At 42.4% G+C, this 17563-nt stretch overlaps 1 protein-coding gene across 4 annotated transcripts in view; it reads right to left on the minus strand.

Moving 5' to 3' along the window:
• Window positions 1–17563, minus strand: part of BACH2 (BTB domain and CNC homolog 2) — a 180104-nt gene that overhangs the window by 4877 nt on the left and 157664 nt on the right. For all 4 annotated transcript variants that reach the window (XM_053381465.1, XM_053381468.1, XM_053381466.1 and 1 more), the window contains 2 exons: window positions 12285–13832; window positions 1109–1315 (listed from right to left, as the gene is read on the minus strand). In XM_053381465.1, coding sequence (XP_053237440.1) covers window positions 1109–1315; window positions 12285–13832 — 1755 coding nt within the window. The remainder of the gene's footprint in view (window positions 1–1108; window positions 1316–12284; window positions 13833–17563) is intronic.

The following is a 17563-nucleotide window of genomic DNA, read 5'->3' on the forward strand; positions in this document are numbered from 1 at the left end:
AAAATCAAAAGGGGCACTGCATGCTAAGTGTAGGCTCCCTCTGCCAACCTCATTTCTGTTCACACCCCAAAGAGGAGAGTAAAAGAAGTCATTAGCAGAGTCTCTATACGGCTAATGTGTTCTGCTTATATTGGCCAGGAAGGAGGAGAGGCCTTCCATCTGGGTAGCCCTTTACTTCTTGCTGCTTCAACCCCTTCCCCCAAAATAAGGTTATTTCTCCTCAGATAATGACAGGGTGAAGGGATAGAAGGCAGTAGAAGGAACCAGGCTCTTTGAGGATTCCTTCTAGAATGCTTGAAGAGGGCTTCAGACAATTGTTAGTACACTCAAAGACCCAATTATTTTTCAGGCCACGCACTAGGAGGTTTGTACACTCCTGCTTCAGTCTGCAGTGGTTTGTGTGCATTTGCACACACGTGACATATTTTTATGAAGTGCACAACCATGTAAAAATCCCTCCCCCTCATGCAGTAAAGTAGCACACCAGAGAGAAAAGTATAGCACAGCCCTCTCTGAGAAGAGTGCAGACAGTTTCTTATTAAAAGGCAGCATTCAAAAACTGGACTTTCTACCATTTACACTCCATAAGGTGTGGTACACATCCAAAATTTTACCACACTCTGAAACCTCATTCTATGTAATGCGTAGAGCAGCCCAGAGCTCTAGTTAGGTCCATTTCCGATGTCTGTAACAGCCAGGGGAAGAAACATGCAACTTGCTGATCTTATATATTGCAATTTCTACCGCTTTCTTCACTTTCCAAAAACAGCTGGGCCATATGTGCTAAGGACGAGCACAGGTAACTGAGGTAGCCCAGAGGGCAAAGGCAGATAAGAAATGCTTAGGGCTTCAGAGGAGAAAGGAAAAAATATGGTGACCAAACTTCACGCACATGCCTCTCTTCACTTTGGCATGACCAAAAGATGCACAAAAGTGGCATTTAAATATACATGTAGGCGTGAAACCCATCATGTGAAGGCACATGATTGCTAACACTAAGCAGGGAAACAACCTAGAACCCTTATGAAGTCAGTAGCAGGCTGCATTGTGGAAGCAAGGAAGGGCACAGAATGCAAAAATAATTAAAACACAAAAAGGTAAAACTCACCAACTTGCGGATTTCACATTCTAAATTCTGAATACAGTCCAGTTTTCTCTTACGGCAACGCTGAGCTGCAATCCGGTTTTTACTGCGCCGTCGAACATCATGGATAAATTCCAATTGCTCTGAGGTTAATTTGTGCATCTTTATCATCATCTGGAAATCATTCCTTGGAAGATCCGTGATTTGATCTACAGGAAATGGAAGTTTCACCTGGAGAAAAAAAGAGAGAAAATAATATTCAGATTGCTTAATTAACGAAGTATTTAACAGCTGTTTAGGGAAAGAAGATTTTATCCAAAGAGGGTTGACAACATCTATACTAACTGCTGCATTCTAGTCAGCCTGGAATACTCACAGAAGTTAGTGTTTAAGTTAATGTTTATATAATAAAATCAGCAGTGCTACCTCTGTCTCTAGGTAATTATAAATTGAACAGGATTCATTTACATATAAGAAGAAATTAGTCTACTTGATAGAAGCTCCACTTGTGAAAATTAGGGTTTTTAATTTCTATAGTGCAAGATTTTGCTATAAACCCTAAAACAAGAACTATTTTGTCATATTTACTGAATTTATTTATGCCTTATGTTAACTGTTTTAGTAGAGAGAGTTCATCCAACTTATATCAGTGGATTATATACTATCCAATTTGACAGTCAGCATATAAAAGGTTAGAGCAAATACAATGCAATGGCACAAAAATGTTATGCAAGCAGTTCAGTGACCCTTGAGGTTCACACACTGGCACAAATGTTCAGGATTTTGTTTGTTTATTTAGACTTTACTTCCCACTTTTCTGTGATAAAATAAAGTCAAGGCAACTTACAATGAAAATATAAATGAGAAGGAAATTAAAAACAAAACCAACAAATTAAAAACCAAATAGTATACATAGGCCTTCAAGGTTCCTAAAATGTTTTTCCCTCTGAAAGGAATGAATTATCCTAAGGGACTGAGAATAAAACAAGTAACATACTGTCATTACATAAGCATATGGCACATCCATACTTGGAATAGTGTGTTTAGTTCTGGTTAGAACTGGGCAAAGTACAGAAAAGAGCAACTAACAGCCCAATCCTTTACATTATTATTTTTATTTATTAAATTTCTATACCACCCTTCATCTGAAGATCACAGGGCAATAAACACACACACACACACACACACACACACACACACACACACACACACAGATAGATATGTCAGTTTTCGAACGTAATCTGTTCTGGAAGACATTTCGTCTGCTGAAACGTTCAAAAACCGAAAACTCAACACGGAAGCCTCAATATGGAAGCCACATGCCATGTTCGACTTCCAAGGTGTGTTCGAAAACCGAATCATTTACTTACGGGTTTACGGCATTCGAAAACCAAAATGTTTGTCAACATAGACGTTTGAAAACTGAGGTACCACTGTGTGTGTGTGTGTGTGTGTGTGTGTGTGTAACATAGTAACAAACAAACATATCTACTCAGAAGTAAATCCCATTAAAGGAAATAAGTAAATCCCATTGAGTTTAATGGGACTTATTCCCAGGTAAGTATGTATATGATTGCTGCCTGAAATAATCAATATATTGGGAATACCCTTCCTACAACAGAACACTAAAGTCACTATTCTAATTTATAGAAAAGATGGCATAAAAACATTTATTTACAAGAAAGAAAGAATGTCATGGAAAGAAACATAATCCCCCCACCCCCATCTCTGCCCACACCTTTTGTTCTGGAATCAACAGTGGTAGGATTGGCAGCAGGTTCAGGACAGACAATAGGAAGTACTTCTTCAAACAAGGCATAATTTTACTTCCCCAAGACACTATTGCGACTACTATCTTAGATAATGTAGCATAGGAATAGGGATCCTGTGGCCCTCCAGATATTGCAATGACTCCAACTCCCATTAGCCTTAGCAAGCATGGCCAATGGTCAGGGATTATGGGAATTGTAGTCACTGGCAGAGGAAGAGGCGTGCAGGGGGAGCGCACCGCCCCCGGCAGTGCGATCCTGGCGGGGTGCCATCGCGGCTGCCCCCCGCCCGCGCTGGGTGCCACGCCCCTACGGGCAGCACACCACACCCCTAGGATGCACGCCACACCCCCAGGACATGTGCCACGCCCCTATGGGTTGCATACCACACCCCTAGGATGCACAGCACGCCCACAGGATATGCGCCATATCCCTATGGCCAGTACGCCACACCCCTGGGACACATGCCAGCTCCGCCCCCGCCTGCTCTCCGCCCCCCAGTGCTAGAGCATGAAGCTCCACCACTGATTGTAGTACCACCTCTGAAGGACCACAGGTTAAAGCTACTCCTTGGGAAAGAATCATACAAATTAATGGAGCACTGCTTTCTTAACAGCTATTCACCACAGCTGAATAGAAGCTCCATTCTCAGAAGTAGTATTCCTCACAGCAGTAGACCGTGCAACACCAAGCTCTTGCTCTGAGTTTCTAGAGGCACCTAGTTTGACTATTCCTAGAAATGAATAAGAATACTGATCTAGCAAGATACATCTTATGGTTTTAGGTCATGTTACAAGGAACCAATTAGTCCGCAAGGTGCCTAGATATCTTTCGTCCTTTTATGTACGAAAACAGCCCACTACGCTAGAATACATCCTGAATGCATCTTTGCTTGTTTCAGTTATCCACAATGGCCACGAGGTGGTGCCAGGCCTTTAAGTTTCACACTGAAAGAAAGACTGCACTTAGAAATGGGTAAACAGAACGAGTAAAGCCTTTATATTCTTTTGCCAATTGTAGAGTTTGAAGAGAACCCAAGGGTCATCTAGTCACAGATTCCTGAGGAAAACTCTTGTTGATATTTCATTGCAGATTTTAGTACTTAGTATGGATGCTGTCAAATACATGGAGACAGAGATACCTACTATTACTTTAGAAGCCAATTCAAACCTTTCTGCCTGTTTTAATACAACAAATAGTGTGCATGTCACCTGTGCTAGCACTAGGTTTTGGAGGGTGCTTGAGCAAGAAACCCAAACAGGCCCTGGTCTCTCACTAACTCCTCATTGCTATCATCATCACCAGCTGCTGCTCGTCTTCTTCATCACCACTGCCACCTGCTTGCTTGCCAGGCAGTGAGCTAACGGACAATGGATGACAGTGCCATCTACTCCTCCTCCTAACATTTGAACCAGCCTGCTGGATCAAAGCAAAGACACATCTGGATCAGGCCCAATGATCAGCAACCAGATGCCTATGGGAATCGTGCAAGCCAGACATGAGTAACAGCATTATCCCCACTTGTTATTCCCAGCATCTGGTATTCAGAGGTACAACACCTTCAACAATGGGGGTAGAACACAGCCATCTAGCCCAGTGTTTCCCAGACTTGGATTGCCAGCTGTTTTCAGACTACAATTCCCATTCTATAGTCTAAAAACAGCTGGAGACCCAAGTTTGGGAAACATTGATCTAGCCCTATGCCACCATGAATTCGCCGTATCCTCTATTTACTCTAAGTTGGTAGCCATCACTACAACTTGTGAGAGTGAATTCTATAGTTTAATTTTGTGCTGGGTGGATAAGTACTATCTTTTGTCTCTCCCAAATCTTCCAATTTTCAGCTTCTGGTTCTAGTATTATCAGGGAAGGAGAAAGGTTTATTTCCCTACCCAGTTTCTGCACACCATACATAATCTTAGGAGAATTGTTTCAACCCCTTGATCATTTTGGTTGCCCCTTTCTGATGTTTCCCCAGCTCAACGATATCCTTGAGTGGGAGCCATAACTGAGCACAGTAGTCCACGTGCAATCTCACTATGGATTTGTATAATGTGCTTATACAACACAGTAAGATTATTATATTGACAATTTTATTTTCAACCACTTTCCTAAGGTTCCCTAACATGGAACCCATCCTTTTCGCAGCTGCCACATATTGGGGTCAACATCTTCATCAAGTTATCCACTATGACCCCAAGATCTTGTTCCTGGTCAATCACTGCCAATTCATCTCACATAAACAACTATGAAAAATTAAATTTTTTTGGGGGGGGGGTTACCCAATGTGCACAACTGCAAATTCTAACCACTACTGCTGTCTGGGCCAGAGCAAGAGGCAGGTAAACAAACAAGCAGGTTGCAATGATAAAGAAGAGGAGCAGGTCCAGGAGGCTCACCAGTGTACCCCCTGTTGTTTGGGTGTGGGTCTTTGGCAAACACCGGCCCATGTCAGCCCCTAAACACCAACCCTGAAAGTTACGCATAATGTGGCATTCACTACAGTGTAGTTTTTTCTACATAGGAAAGCATAAAGAGCAACTATTTCGTTCCATTTCTTTGCGTATGACATTTGCTCATAGAATTCTACAGACTCCACAGTCACAGGAATGCATCCACACATTCTGCACAGTGGACTTCACCCTCACATCCCACCAATGAAGGCCAAAGATGGCACCGTATCAAAATACACACCGCTGCTGCAGGTCATGAAAGAACAAGAAAAGAGCTGCCAGAGAAAACAATGATTTGTTTGAATACACAGAAGCTGACCTTCGACACAGTGATGTGGACTATTAAGACTGCTGACTAGTGATTATGAAGAATGTTTGGCTTCCTTTTAATGCCCTTTGGACCATAAACACTCCACGTCAGAGGTGAGTAACTGCATATATGTGTGACCCCCCTCCATGGAACTGCAGTAGAGTAAGGACCAGGGAGGAATTTTTTCACAGACATATTGGGCTGGGTCTGGGGGTGTTGCGGACTTCATAGCAAACATTGCAACTTTAGGGAGGAAGAAGCATTGGTCTGGATCCTTAGCAGGAATGGGCACAGGAAGGGCCCCCATGCCCCATCCAAGTGTGGGATCCCCTTAAGGGATCTTGGAGGGCCCCCTGCCAGTGATTGAAAAAGGTCCACTGGAAGTGGTTCATGTCATGGCAGATCCCTAACACTGGTACACTGCATGTCAACCAGCAGGACGACTCGTTGATCAATGGATCATGTCCAATGCCTATGGCAATGGATACATGCCCAGTGCCTATGGCAAACCTATATGACTGCAGTCAATAAGGTTGTGGCCTAATTACAATCTAACACCTGTCTCCTGGTCTTCATTCGCTGCCTGCACAAGCCCCTCCATGGCTTCTCTGCGCCTGGGTCTGCAATATACAGTTGCTCTGAAAGCTCCCCCAAATTATTCATGCAGTACAGAAATAGCTGATGTAAATGAAGTTTGCCCATATATTTGTTACAGAGAAGGAATGTAACATATTTGAAATAATTCATTTACAATATTGCAAAGCTCACAGATTTAGCACTTTCTTCTTTCCCTAAAAAATAAAACAAAAAAGAAGTGGTTGTTGCACAGCAGTAAAGATGTGGTGCCATTGTTAATTTTAGATTGACCATGGACCATCTCCCTATCCATTTGTATAAGCTGGGGGAAAATGTGTTTTCAAGAATCTATCAAACATTAACAGACCTTGAGGTGAGGTGAGTATAAAAAGAGGATGTTTAAAAATAAACTGTTGCTGGTTTGGGTCTTGCACAGTGTAAATAACATCTTAACAAATGATCTGAGATGTTTCAAGATAGAAACAACTGTACAGGCTTCACAATTCCAGTGTGATGTTATAAACAACAACCAATAAGCCTAAAGAGAAAAGCTTTAAAGTTTTGATGTTTTACATTTAAATAGCTGCACAATTAATCATTGCACATTTCGACTTCCGGAGGCGGCGCCTCCGACAATGGCGGATTCCCTCTGATCTAGAGGGAGAAAGCCCCGCAGAAATCGGGTCCTACCGCTGCAGCGAAGCGGGGACCCTTTCGAAAACCGCAGGCGGTGAAGCCTGCGACCGTGGGACTCGGCGGGCACCTTTTGCGCCCCCCCATCGGCAAAGGAACCCTGTAAAGGGCTCCGGAGCGAGACGGGGTGCTGGCGCGGTGCTGTGAGTCAATCGCTACTTCTGCGGAGCGAAGCTGCACAGCTGATGTCGGAGAGTGCTGTCCTCTTTCCTGTGACAATTCGGCTTTTAAACAACAACCCGTGAGTAGGACAATTGAAAGATCGGGAGATCAAAGGAATTCCTCCTTTGATCAAAGGAACAACTTTGAATTTGACACCGAAGCGGGAAGGTGTAAAAAGGAAGTCCGCCTCCCGTTTTTTGTAAATAGACCGAAGCAAAGATCTTATAAGCTAAAAAGCCGGAAAAATTGATTTTACGATTGAAATTTCCTGCATCTATAACTATAAAAACCCCCCTGGACAGCAGGAGGAAAGGGGGGAAGAAATTTTGACCTTTTAATCCTGCAAAGAGAGTGAAAGAATACAAGCTCCCATCGTCCCAAACCTGGGGACGGAATGTCAGGACAGAAACTGTCGGTGATGATTACTAATTGAAAACGGGAAAACTACTGACAGACAGAACTAAAAGAGAAATAAAATAATTCTAATGCCGCTTTCTGCTTGTCTGCATTATATTGAAAGGAAACAAAGAATCTGAAAATCGAAAGTTAATTTCCCTTTGTTGGATACACTTTAAAGGACGTTAAATAGTAATTGTATCCCCTAGAGGGAGCTAGCCAATGTGTTTGTTGCAATTTACAGGGAAGACATAACATCTGTGAAAATTAGACCGTGGGACCAGCTATTTGACCTTGACAGAAAATGAATAGGGAGGAAGCCTTACTTGCTGCCCTTGGCAAAATAAATGCTGTGCTGCAGCAGTTGGATGAGAAAGTGATCTTGATGAACCAAAAGTTGGATCTTATATCTGCTCCAGCTAGTAAAGATGAACTAACAGGAAACGAAGTTAAAGAAACCTCACAACAGCCAATACAGGAAACTGGCTCAACAAGGCAAGTCCAAGGGCAGAGGAAGACAGAAGAGGTTGCGATTGCACCTCAAAAGATACAGAGACTTAAAATCCCGCATGACCAAAAGCTGCAACACTGGAAGATTGAACTTGGAGAACATCTGTTAAACTTTGGAGTTAAGGAAGTCATTAGCTCTGGTGGGACTGTGAAACAAGTTGATGATCATTTTTGGAACAACTACTTTTTGGATTACAAATCAAATATTGGGGAGTGGATTATCGGGGAATGGGACAATCTGATAAAAGAAAATGGAGAATATTTCTGTATGGAGTTCCCCGGAGATTCACTCCCCAAGGAGAAAGGGAAGAAAACATGCAAGAATCCAACAAGGGACAGGGATGCGAGCAAGTTTAAACAGGAACAAGAAAACCTGCAGAGGAGCCACAGAAGGGACTTGAGAGCTTCTTATATTAGAACACCCGATTGATGGATAGAACACAATGGTGGAAGGACTGACATTATCCGAAACCAGGAAAAAGGGACGTTGGATAAATCCAGAATGAGAATCTCTTCTTTATAAACTATTTTACTTTTGGAATTAGTGTAACACTAATGAAATACTAAAATGTGCTGGAAAGGAATTAATTGGCTTTAGCAGAAAGGTTTGAAGGAGTTAAGTTTAAATATGGTTTAAATTCTGAAATTTTGAAACTTTAAGGTTTAGAAGGTAAGATAAGGTTAAAGAAATTAATGGTAAATTCAACTGTAAAATTTTTAAATGGTAATGATGTCGAAACGTAACGAAGCAGTTCTAGTAATAAGGTAAAATAAGAACCTGTAAGAATGGATTGATATTAGATAGAAATCTGAAGTGACAACATATGAGGATAAATAATTAAGGGTAAAATAAGAAGGTATGAATTTGCTGAACCAACTTCTAAATGGAATACAAAAAAGGGAGGTGAGAGGAAGTCAGGAAAATAAGTAAATGAATGGTAAGAAACTGAAAAGAGGGATTTTTATTATTTTTTATTTTTCTTTTTACTTTTTTATGTTAAATTTTGGTTTTTGTATCTTTTGTGTGCTTTTTGACTTTTCTGTCTATTGTTTTGTAACCTTTTTTCTGTTAAAATTTAATAAAATATCATTTTAAAAAAATCATTGCACATTTCTTTCTTCAGATATATGTTGTTTAAAAAACAAATCACAAAAACACCCTCCAGATATTTTTTCTTTTTTAAAATTCACAGCAGTGTCCTTCTTGGGAGAATGTACCTCATAAATATTGCAAGTCCAGACATGTGTACCTGCCTTCTAATGTCATTGCTACTCACAGTGAGCTGCATAGAAGGTGACATATAACAATGAGGGATGGTTAAGTTACCCTTATGACACACATACAAAAAGCATTAAATAAAAGTCATTCAAGATCTGGGGATTCCTTTTTCTGTGCATTACTGCACAATGTGCTCTGTAATTTCATGAATTTCACAGGTATAATTTTGAAAAAGAAAAAAAGAAAAAAGGATGGGTGTAATTCAGTTCCTCATTTATTGTGCAGGGATCATCACACACACCCAGGTTCACAAGGTATCCCCAACAGCAGCCAGCACCTGAGGGCTGTGCATTCAATTAAACCAAGTTACGTAATGTCGACAAGGCTATTGTGAACCAGGCCATGGCATGGCCATGGGTGGCCTCCTGTACATCATAATAATTACATGAATGATATGTTCTAGTGTTCAGTTAACACATAGGGGTGTGAAGGGTGAAGGGGGTGCAGGAAAGGGGAAAATGGCAGCCTAGGCCCCCTCATGTCCTCATCACTACCAGCTCCACTCTCAATCTTCCCATGTTGAGTTGGAAGGTCTGGGGAGGGATTCCTTGTGCATTTGGCAGAATGTGCTTATAAACTGCCATCACCCTTAGAAATGTTTATGAGTGTTTTCAGCTAAATGCACTTAGAAGCCCACTTCAGACCATTCCATTCAGCATGGGAAGGTTGGGGCACAGGTGGTGGGAACAGGGATTTGTTCCTACATGATCTTTGAATGACTGAATAGGGCTTATAGTCACACGGTATCTGCATTAAGCTACTTCCCGTGTAATTTGGGTGATGTCAGTGTTGTCTTGGCCTTTCCCCTCCTGGAAAAACAAAACAGCTTTGTGACAGAGTGATTGAAATAACTACAAGCACACAACTGTATTACAGTGAGTGTGTTCTCAATATCTTGCTTTTTGAAATCCTGCTTTTATGCCTTAAACAGATTTCCAAAGCTGCACCCAAAACACAGGAACACTTAAAAAATACAACTGAGGAGCCAATTTGTGTTGCTCCATTGGCCAGGAAAATGCTAACGCTGATCCAATCTCAAATTAGCTCTATGTGGTAGCATCCCAGCTTTGGAATAGCTTTGCCTCTTGAGACTAGACAGTCATCGACACTGGATGGGTTGTGATCTCAAGCAAAGACCATTTTCTTTTACCAGGCCTTCCAACAGCAGTGGTGATATGCTATTTGTTAGATAAAGGGATTCGTATTTTGTTGTTTTTAACTGAAGTATTTTCATTTGAGTACAGTAATTTTTATTCCTGCTTTGTACTTTGGTTTTCACCGAAACCCACCCTGAAACCATGTGTTGAAGGGTGGGGTGCAGGGCTCTGGTTGGAGAGCACCATCAGCTTACAAGCGAAAAAGCTAGATAAGATTAAGCAGTGGGTTCACACATTACTCATCATTCTCTTAAATGTTAAATGCAGGTTTAGGTTTGGGTAGCTCTGATAATATTAGCTGAGCTATTCTGAAAATCAGGTCCTTCATATTCGGTTATGACCATACATATACACGACTAGCTGTTTGTAATGCAATTTGACACAAATGCTTTAGGACTGTCATTTAAGAGTTCATGGTTGGCCTTTAGAATTCTCAGTAGGCCAACTGAATTGTCTCACAGCACTGCCTTTGAGATATATTTCTTTTGAAAAGGAACATACTAACCCCAGTTAGGGAGATGCTATTAAATGAAAGACAAGATGAATGCAATTCCCCTGGCACAAACAGTTCTTGGAAGAACGGCCTACTAATGCTTTCTGTCTTTCTTTAATATTCTCTAGAAAGCTTTTGCTTTTAAGATGTAGTAAGTTTAGATTTCACTTGCGACAGTCCAAAGGGAATATAACAAAAATACAAAACAGCAACCCAGTTGTTTTAAAGTGACAGAAAGGACTGGGGTGGGAAGAGAAAGAAAGTCGCTATTGAAAAGAGATGCCTTCCTATTCTTTATAAATTTATAAACTGGATACTTCTCAAAGAGTACACTATCTCTACTATATTTGATAACGTTAGCATTAGTACATATCAGAAGTCCGACTGCTGAATCTGAAGTTAACAGCATTTCCCTTTTTCTCCATTAAACTCTTTATTCTTCCATTTATGTCCCTCCAAGGGTGATAAAACCAATAGGAAGAAAAGAAAAGAACTTGCCAACTACATTAAATAATATGCAGCACTTGCCAAAAACATTTTGGTGCCTGAGGCAGAGATTTCCCCCACCCCCAGCAGCAGTAAAGCTAAAATAAAATTGTAAATTATGTAACTAGCAATTTGCTACTATTTAAAAGTGGCCAGATTTTGCTGCCTGAAGTGCCACTTCATATTATCTGCTGGCAGAGAGCTGATTGTGACCATATGCCAATACTTAGCTAGATTTGGGTGGAAAACAACTCCTGTGTCTGTATGATCATATCCTTCAATCCATGAAAACTTTTTGAGAAAGGACAACCTGCCAATTCACACAGGGTCACTATACTTGAAAATGGACACTGGGACAAATCTTTCTGGGAACAAATCCATTTTTTAAAAAAGAATTCAGAATTCAGGAGGTGTCCATGAAGAAAAAAAGTGGCCATTACAGGGGTTTCCCCTGTCCTGCAGTAACAGATGAGCAAATACTATATCCATCCCTTTGCATAGGCACTGCCCTCTCCAATTCAGTTTTGGAGATGAGTATGATTAGCATCACATCTTGGCACACAAGCAACATATACAAAAATATTTTGTACCAACATCCTTGCTGACTATAATTAACACCAAGCAGCACTCTGCAACTATGGTTAGAAGCAGATCACAAACTAGTTTGGGTGAACTATAGTTAGCAAAAAGAAAATGCTTTAGGGCTGCAATGAACTTTTTCATATGATGGGTCTTTACTGCCCCCCCACCTATTTCATGCATTTCCCCCCATTAGTCTGACTGTAATGTCAACAAAAAGTGAGGTAAAACAGGCTATTCCCTGCCTCTGTTTACAAGGAATGCCATTTAAGAGAACAACAGGCTTATTGAACTGGTAACAAGACGTGTTAACAGGTGTACTTATCACAAGCCCTACCTCATGTCCTCTGTCTTGCACAGGACATGATTCACTGTCTGCTTCAGAGAACGATCCAGACTCATCGCTAGAGTTTGTTCCATAGGATGGCTCACATTTTATCTGGGGTCTGACTTGGTTGTACATTCCATCTCCCATCACGCTTGGCTCCTGATGCTCAGCGGTCAGGAACCGAGTTCCTTGGGAACAGGGGGAAGATGAAAACTCGCAGAGAGGGAGGCTACATGGCGAACCCCCGCTGCCATCCTCCGCGTACGAGTAGGAGGAACATGAGCTGGAGGTCCTCGTTCTGGTTTCTAGTGGAGGAGAGCGAGGGCAAACTTTAATTGGCACTGGGCAGCTGGTGTTCGGCCGCATCCGTCCTGGTAAGAGATCAGCTGCCTGTCCAATGTGAGAATAGGTCTGGCAACTGGGAAGGGACTGGCTACTTCCTGCCCAGAGACCCTTTGGCACAGTCTCGGTGAGATCTTTGTCCAAGCTGCTCATGCCAGAATATGAATGCACCGAAGTGTTTACTTGGTCACAAACATTTGAAGAGAATATAACACTCCTCCTGTCCACCTCACCTTCCTGCTTACAGAGACCTTCAACAAAGCCAGGGCCCCTGAGAGGCGACCCCACGGTAAAATTGGAAGCATCCTTCTGAACAGCTTGGGAGAGTCCATAATTCCCTGCGAAAGGGACATAATCAGTTTTGTGGTCACCCTGAGTTGTCCCCTTATCGAAAGGGCATGCTGGACTCCTGGCAAAGTGCTGTTGGGAAGTACTGGGGAAGCCAACTAAGTCTACATTTTTTGTTCGGTTGAAGAAAGACCTTAGGCAGGAAGGGGAGGAAACACTTTTAGACCTGTCAGCTCCGGTGGGACTTGGCTGCTTCCGGTCCATTTCAACATCCCCCTCTTTATCCCTGATGTCAGGCTCATCTCCAGAGAGGCAAAGCGTGATGTTTTCTTCATCATTCTCCTCACTTCTAGGCTCACTTTTAATTTGCCCTACAGGAAGCTCTGGCTTGAGGCTATCGCCAGAACTTTCTTCACTGAATGTGCTTGCAAAACCTGAGGTACTAATGTGTGATGCGTTGTAGACATTCTTGGTACAAGCCATCTGGTATTTCTTATATCTGGGTAACCGCGTCACTGCTTCTTTGTCCAAACTGTCCTTGCCATCGTTCAAGATATCAGAGTCGGGCAGCATCCCTTCTTCCTTGTCCGCTCCCGAACTGGCCGATTCAAAGTTAAAGGGCTCTGGGTGTGTTCTCTCCCTTGGGCAAGAGATCTTGGAAGTCTCCGACTCCATTGTCTCCTCCTCTTCTCCCTCGGAGTTCTCGTCTTCATGCATCCGCTGGTAGGTGGTGTCTTTTTTGCACAGAAACAGGCCATCTTCATTGTTCAGGAGTTGCGTTTGAAGGAAGCTGAAGCAAGAATCCTCCAGGTTGTGCATGCGCAGGAACTCTGCACAGTGGATGACCTCTCGTATGTTTTCTCTGCTGAGTAACAGCTTAGCAGTGTAGGCAAACTGTAACAATGGGCCAAATCCCCTGGCAGTGACCTGCAAAAGAACAAAAACACAGGGAAATTGCCAGCATTACCATCAGCACTGCTATTGTCCCAAGCCCCTCAAGTGTAGTTAGATAACTCAACAGTTCTAATGTCCATAAATACCACCGTCCAATAGTTAATCTTTCTTTAAGTCAGCAGTAATGCTACTTCCAATCATTAATGCTGCCTGCCCTGTTGCTGCTTGCACACTTCATATTAGAGGATGAGCTAAACATCACTTCCAACAAATGACTTAAAGAGAGATGAGATATGTGGCAAATGGTATTTATATGTTTAATGAACTCAAGAATGCTGCTAAGTTTCCAATGAGTGCACGAATCTCACCAATTTCACAAGATTCCCATAATCTAGGCTGACTTCACTCTGTGATCAGAATAAATTATGCCAATTACAAAATCCTTTATTCTTCTTCAACAGTTTATCGGGTTTTCAAAGAAATGGAATATATTATTATAATGGTTAGTTTAGTGAAAACAAAGTTCCCTATGCTGGAACAAACTAAGTATTAAATGGTACTAATAAAAAGTTGGAGAAGGGCATGGGGTTTGTCTGAGTATGCAATAGACGTGGGAAGACAGAGAACATTAAGCATGGAGACAACTTGAATAATTGTATAGGAAACTATCCCACAAATGCTGGAGTCTCTGGTTGAGTTCAGATAAGGATTTAGTTAAACACTTATATTACATCATGGTTTCTCTAACAACATAGGGAAGCCAGCTATAGCCTCCCAATACACAGTGAAATACAATGTTAACATGCACCTGCTTCCCCAGATTTCAGCACCACTGTGAAGAAGTAATAATTCTAGCCTTAACCATGTAGTTGATTGAATTCACTCTCAGATAGATTTATGGTTTATGTCAGGGAACTGACATCAGAGCGAGAGGTGAAGGGGAGGCTCCCAGATTCTGCTGGCGAAGGACCCAGCACCAGGAGGAGAAGCAGCTCGGTAGAGGGGGAAGGAAATCAGCGCAACACCAGGGATAAAGGGGGGCAGATGGGGGAAGCGGAGAGAGAGCTCAGGGACTCTTCACTGGACATCAGTGAGGAGAGCACAGGTCCTCCACTACCCACGCCCTCCCTGCGCAGAAGACTCCTGCGCAGTGAGAGGAGGAGGAGACTGGGAGTCAAACAGCTTCTATGCTGGAAGAGGTTTAAGAAACGCCCACAGACAGATTCTGCTAGCGACTGAGACAGCCACGCGGAGATGGGCTGTGCAGTCAGAACGGTTTAACCAGGCAACTTAGCCTAGAGAGACGGCAGTTTACGCACGAGTAACTCATACCCATTACAGTTTACAAATGCTCTGGTGCATGGGGTTTCTTCACCTAAATAAATTTGACTATGTCAAAATTAGGGGTGTATAAGGAGATGATGATGATAAGGTTTCTATCTTTGAACTGTGCTCCCCCTTACCTAAAACAACTTGGGAACTATCTCTGCTGTGAGCCTGGCAGGAGGAAAATGTGATGATACGTAATAATGATGCTTCTGAAATAGGTTCCTGCATTGCAGTTCGGTTGGACCCCATTGCAGTTGGGGTCCCTTCCAACTCTATGATTCTATGGAGTGACTGGCTAGCCAGAGCAGCCCCCTCAGATCAGGGCTGGCTCAGGACGTTTTGCTGTATGAGGCAAAAGATAAATGGCACCGTCCCCGAAGGCACATACATAAGCCAATTGGAACTGGTGGTAGAATCTTACTGCAGTACTGATGAAAGGACAGTGTATTCAACTGAAGTTGAGGGCAGCAGGCTATCATAGGGGTCATGGCACTCACAGCTCCCTGCACCTCAGCTTCTGCCGCTTGAAGCAGCTGCCTCACTGTGCCTCAGCTTAGGGCTGGCTCTGCCTCAGATAATATATGTATTCTATGAACAATTTGTAAAACTCAGATATTAAAAATGTTACTTGGGTCTTCAGCACGACTATTTGCACTAATAACAGTCCAAACCAAAGCAAGCACTTAATAGCCTGTGTACACTAGTCCACTTTGTGATTTCACTTGCTTCTAATTAAGGTATTTGCTTACTGTCTCAGTCTGGCTTTAGTCAAAGTGTGTGTGTGTGTGTGTGTGTGTGTGTGTGTGTGTGTGTGTGTGTGTGTATATATGACCTGGGTGGCGCTGTCGTCTAAGCCACTGAGCCTAGGGCTTTCCGATCAAAAGGTCGGCGGTTCAAATCCACACAACAGAGTGAGCTCCTGTTGCTCTGTCCCAGCTTCTGCCAACCTAGCACTTTGAAAGCACACTAGTGCAAGCAAATAAATAAGTACCGCTGCAGCGGGAAGGTAAACAGCATTTCCGTGCGCTCTGGCTTCAGTCACGGTGTTCCATTGTGCCCAAAGCGGCTGGCCACATGACCTGGAAAGCTATCTGTGGACAAATGCCAGCTCCCTTGGCCTGAAGCAAGATGAGCACCACAACCCAACCCCATAGTCACCTTTGTATGTGTGTGTGTATATATATACATATCCGTATACGTATACGTATACATATACATATACAATCTGTAGTTATCTAATGCAGCCACTAGGTGGGAGAACTGCAAAACAAGTAGAGTCTTGCCTAAGAGCTTCCAAGTATGTTTTAACCAGTACCTCTTGCAATGCCATTTAGGCAAAATAAAAGAAATTTCACTGACTCAGAACATTCCACGGTACATTTTTCTTTCAAGCTGATTCAAGACTTTCAGCACCCGAAAAGCATGGCATCTGAGACATCTGCTACATGTGTCTTCCTCCAGAGGATATTGCATGCAGTATTGTGATGTTGTTCACACTGCATCCTAGACAGCTGCTTGCACTTAAAAACAAAGGGCAAAAGAATCCAGGAGGGGGGAAGCAGGGAGGTAAGAGGACTGAATCAGTGTGGCGTGTTTGTATCTACAAAAATCCTGTATCAGTAACAACACAGCACCAATTTACAAGAGGCACTGGGTAGTAACGCTGTATTTTGAAGTACTATAACAGGCGTCTCTGCAAATTTAAAAGATGCCCTCAGGGAGGACTCTTAGAAGCATTTCAGACCAGCACTAATGTTTCAAGTACATAAACAGCAACTTTCATGATGAATGCAAGCAAGGCTTGCTGGCAAGTGTGGAAGCTGGCAGAATCTCAGTAGCCTGAAGCTGTCTAAATATTGATTTGGCCTTTATTGTGGGTCCACCAGCACACTGCCTTTGGAACTGCTTGTATTTAATTTGCTGTGACAAGAAAGCAGATATTCAGGGTCTGCAAAGTGCTTATAAATATTGCACATTTTAAAGAGGAAGGTTTAAAAGCTGCATACATTACATCCAAACACTTGTTTTCTGTATATGATGGTAAGGGCTCTTCACGGTGCAAACCCCTTCCACCATTTCTGGGAGAAACTTAAGTAAGCTACAATGACAGCATAACAAAGAGAATACACAATGGGATGCAACATCTTTCTGCAGCAACAATGAGAGTAAAATAGCAGTTTTTAAAAAATTAATAACCAAGGGGTGCCAAATGATTAAGATATTCCATACGTACAACAGAGCAGCTTTCGACTCGGACCCAAATGTTAACCTGTCAACTCAGCCCTAAAAATGTCCACATAAAACGGGTGTGTCAGAAAGTATGTCACTAGTCTCCTTAGTTGCATTTCTTTACTGAATACCCACTTTGGGTGCAACAACCTCAATTCCTAGGAGCTTGTGTGCGGGTTTGTGTAAGCTCTATGCTCATCAAAATG

This window comes from Podarcis raffonei, chromosome 3 (genome assembly GCF_027172205.1).
Source record: "Podarcis raffonei isolate rPodRaf1 chromosome 3, rPodRaf1.pri, whole genome shotgun sequence".
NCBI classification, from domain to species: Eukaryota; Metazoa; Chordata; class Lepidosauria; order Squamata; family Lacertidae; genus Podarcis; species Podarcis raffonei.